At 50.6% G+C, this 4308-nt stretch overlaps 1 protein-coding gene across 1 annotated transcript; it reads right to left on the bottom strand.

Moving 5' to 3' along the window:
* Positions 1-897: 897 nt before the first annotated feature.
* On the bottom strand, positions 898-1835 carry MSANTD2 (Myb/SANT-like DNA-binding domain containing 2). The gene has a single exon (XM_009081622.1). It carries the CDS (start codon positions 1812-1814, stop codon positions 975-977), a length of 840 nt encoding a protein of 279 aa, XP_009079870.1. The 5' UTR covers positions 1815-1835; the 3' UTR covers positions 898-974.
* Positions 1836-4308: the final 2473 nt, after the last annotated feature.

The following is a 4308-nucleotide window of genomic DNA, read 5'->3' as shown; positions in this document are numbered from 1 at the left end:
AATCCCTGTCCCCTCCCCACCTTCCCCTTCTCACAGCTTTGATTGTATCCATAAGCATTGGGTCAACAACAAAACAAATAAAAATAATCATCATGTTTTCCCAGCTGCCAAGTTATCCTCAGAGAGAGGTGTGGAACTCCGAAAGGAAAGGGAAACAAAGGGAGAACAAGGAAAAAAATAAAGATGAGGAAAAAAAGAAAATAAAAATAATCATAAAAAATAAAATTAAAAGAAAGAAAAGAGGAAAATGAAAAAGAAAAAGGAAAAAGGGAAGAAGAAAAAGGAAAAACAAAAAGAGAAAGAGATAAAGAAAAATAAAGAGGAAAAAGAAAAAGAGAAGAGAAAGAAAACTAAGAGAACAAAAGAAAAACAAAAATGAAGAGAAAAAGGCCAGGAATTATTTTAATGTTAAAAAAATAAAATAAAATAAAAGCAGATATGGCAACACTACTCAGGAAGTGGAATACGTCACAGATCCCAAAGTCTTTTTGCAGGCAACACTGTTTGGAGAGAGGAGAACACTCGATGGTGAAAAAAGTGAAGTTCTAAGTTATGTACAAGATACCTAAGGTGGTCGCACAGTCCCGGGCGCGGTCGGGGCTCGCTGCCGGTGGCTATTGCTTACGGTTCAGATCCATAGGAACACTTGAGACGGACACGTCTGAGTGAGACACTGTGGAATAGAGAAAGGCCAAACCCCAGTTTTTCTCTGGAAACGCCCCGTGGACGTGCTTGTCCCACATGGAATGTACCTACAGTGGTGTCCCGGGCCGGGGGCTTGTCCTGCCGCGCCACTCCGCAGGGAATCCAGCCGGGATGAGCCGGGCCCGGCACGTGGGAAGCGCCCGCGAGCCTTGGCACACCCCGGAACGCGTTTCCAGGAGGCAAAGTCCGATGTGCCCGGCTGTGACGGGCAGGATCCCAGTGAGATGGAGAACGGGGCGGAATGCCCTGATCCTTATGAAGGACGAGAGTCAGTTGTTGAATTTCAAGGGGTACCCGATGGCTTTTTCCAGGCACTCTACCAGAGAGCCAGCGGACAGAAAATCCCTCTCCACTTCCACAAATTTGATGTAGATGGATTTGGGTGAGACGCCAGGCTCCACCACGCAGTTCTGAGATAAAAAGGCGTTGATCCCGACCCAATCCTTGCTGAAGGTTTTGGTGTTTGCCTGGAAGTGTAAAAACAGGCACTGCTGGAGAGTCCGGACCTCGGCGATGCCGAGGTAACAGTAGATGATCCGTGCGGATTCCATATCCACCCGGAGCGAGGCCTGCAGTGAGGGCACCTCCAGCTCCCCCGGAGTGTCAGTGCCGGAGTCGGGCGCCCGGTGCTCGGGCAGTGGGGAGGGAGGTTTCTCGTGGCATTCCTCGTATCCGATGGCATACAGGCCTGGGCTCTTGGGGATCCCTCCAGGTAACAAATACTGCACCACATTCCCTCCAATGGGTTTGGAGTGGGCAATGGGAATCCAGTCGATCTCCATGTGCAGCTCCAAGCACCTGGCCTCGCTGATGGTGATCTCCAGGAATTTGTAATAAACGTTCTTCCAGTTCATTTTCTGCACTCGGGTCATGATCACACGACCCTCCGGTTTTTCCGAGTTGAAGTACTCCCGGAGCCGCTTGCCAAGGGGCACTTGGGAGCTGATCTCCGCGTAGTGGTAACGGATATCCTCCTTCCAGCGGGTGTTGTACCCGATGCCAAAAATGGCCAGTTTGTTAGACAGGTGGAGCCTGGAGAAGTCCGTCCAGCTCTGGAACAGCTCCCACTTCAACTGCACCGACTCCAGGATTTGCATAATGTTCTGCATGACGTCACGCTTTCTGGGAGTTCAGAAACAGGGAGACAAGGATAAAGCATCAGAACTGCAAAACTATTCCTTTGGAAAACATTCATCCCATTCAGCTTTCTTGGCTGATTTTGGTTATCACTATATCTATCCATTACTGGGGAAGCTTCTGGATTATAGCAACACCTTGATGGGTTTGGGGAATGTTTTGAATTCATCTGGGAAAAACCAAAGGCAAAACCCAACCCAAACTGCTCCCGATATCAAAGCAGCTGGGTCACTCTTACAGCCATGATGTAACCATATCCATCAGCACACACTCCATGTGCTGCATCCTGAGCTTACTACTGCCACTCAAAATGCTTCCAATCTCACTGTTATCCTCAAATTAATGCCAGGGTTGGAACTGTAAAAACCCCAAAGGAAGCACCAGGTTGCTCTGAAAGGCTCAGTCCCAGCACTGAGGTGGAAACATGGCTCAAGGGGCTGAACCCCTGGAGCAGACGTGCCTGGACACATCCCAGATGTTGCAGGATGGACAGTGGGAATCCCTCTGGAGAGCCAGTGAAGCAATCCCCATGCACCCACAGAGCTATTTTCACTCCCAGCAGCGAGTTTCCACGGAGGGTTTACACCAGGAGAGCATCTGTGTGCACCTGAGCTGAGCGGGAACAGCTTTCCTCAGGATGGATGAGACTGTTAGGGTGTAATTAGCTACAAGGGAGAACTCTCAATTTGAGGAGTTATTGTTGTAGGAAGGTACTGTGACTCGTTTGCTAACAGAGATACCTTTCTTGGTCCAACAAAGGGGATGTAGAAGCTCATTCCATGTAACTCTCCTCCTTTTACCCATTGTGGCACATCTGGAAGGCTGAGCTGTGGGGGTCACTGCATTTCCATGAGGATTGTTACTCCTCCCACACCCCTCCAGGAGGACATAGTGTACCAGGTGGCAGTGGTTCTCTTCTGAGGGGCACACACAAGCTTCCCTCCTCATGGGGTGTCCTCAGGATTGCTTAAACTCCCTAACACAAGCCTTTCCCAACAGCTTCCCAATGGAGTCCAGCATCAGGCTTGTGAGAGACACACAGCCCTCTAAGTCAGAGCAGATATGACACCCCACAACTGAAGCTGGCTCCTGCTCAATAAATCCTTACATGGAACAGGTCTTTCTCCATCATAATGGACCTAAGGGTTCAAAGGAAAATGGATTGGGAGCTGCAGAGCCTTCCCATGGTGCTGGAGAGGCCCCTTGCAGCCTTTCATGCCAAAAATACTGCTTTTACAGGTGTAGCTACAATACACAATGCTGGGAAGGTTCTCTGACTGCTCCTTCAGGTGATGGAGTGCCTCCGGAGCAGCCAAAGGCTCCAGGCTCAGGACACACAGCTCTGGTGGTGTGATGTGTGATGGTTGGTGCACACCAGCTCTGCAAGCCTCAGCTGGACGGCCCAAGACCCCTCAGAACAGGTCTGAGCATCCAGTCTGGGTGACACAGGGACAAGATCCATCACCACCTCACCTATCTCAACTATCTTGGAGCATCAACTACACCAGAAGATCCCTGGATAGATCTTAGAAGTTATTTTGGGAAGCACATCACCACCACGGTCAGAGCAGAACTGAATTCACAGAGCACTGAGGAGGGAACAGGCTAGGCAAGCAGAGCTGTCGCTGTGCCAGGGGTTCTCAGAAACTCCTGTTCCACCATAGAATCACAGTATGTTAGGAGGTTGGAATGGAGCTTAGAGATGATCCAGCCCCAACCCCTGCCCTGGGCAGGGACACCTCCCACCAGAGCAGGTTGCTCAAGGCTTTAGCCAACCTGGCTGTGAACACTGCCAGGGTTGGGGCAGCCACAGCCTCCCTGGGCAAACTGTGCCAGTGTCTCACCACCTTCAATGTCAGGCACCACCACCAAATCATCAGGTATTGTCACCAAACTCCTGTTCCTTACTGTAAGTTATGTCTGAGGAATCAGTTCCACTGCCCAGCAGCGACACCCCAGGCAAGGAGAACACATGTTTACCCCAAACCCATTCCCACTTACACACAAACACTGCAGCAACACTGATTCAAAGCTTCCCTGATGCTTTGCAACACTTGGAAAACATCTCTTTGAGGCTCTTGGGAGTGCAAGTTCACCTTCAGGGACAAGGAGAGAAGCTAGACAAGGGGACAGGGTCTGTGTCTCACTGCTGGTGCACACTCGACTCCTCGCAGCAGCTGAGCTCCAGCTGAGCACACAGCCCCATCCCAAGGCAGAGCAGGAGCTCAGTGTGGGCAGGTTTTCATTCAACAGCGGAGGAAGGGAGCAAGGAACCAAAAGCAAAGCCTCCACACCTTTATTAGCTGCACTATAAATACTCTGCTGGGTTCAGCTCGGCACAATGCAGAGCTCAGCTCGTGTGATTAGTCACTCTGACTGCTCCTGCTGGGAAGGGAATCGTTTCAGGAGAGGGGAGCACCAGCAGCAGGAGTGCATGGGAGAGAAGGGCTTCCCACGGGGAACCCA

The sequence above is a fragment of the Acanthisitta chloris genome, unplaced genomic scaffold (genome assembly GCF_000695815.1).
Source record: "Acanthisitta chloris isolate BGI_N310 unplaced genomic scaffold, ASM69581v1 scaffold15799, whole genome shotgun sequence".
NCBI classification, from domain to species: domain Eukaryota; kingdom Metazoa; phylum Chordata; class Aves; order Passeriformes; family Acanthisittidae; genus Acanthisitta; species Acanthisitta chloris.
The sequence above is the reverse complement of the archived record's forward strand: the minus strand, read 5'-3'. Positions and strand labels throughout refer to the sequence as shown.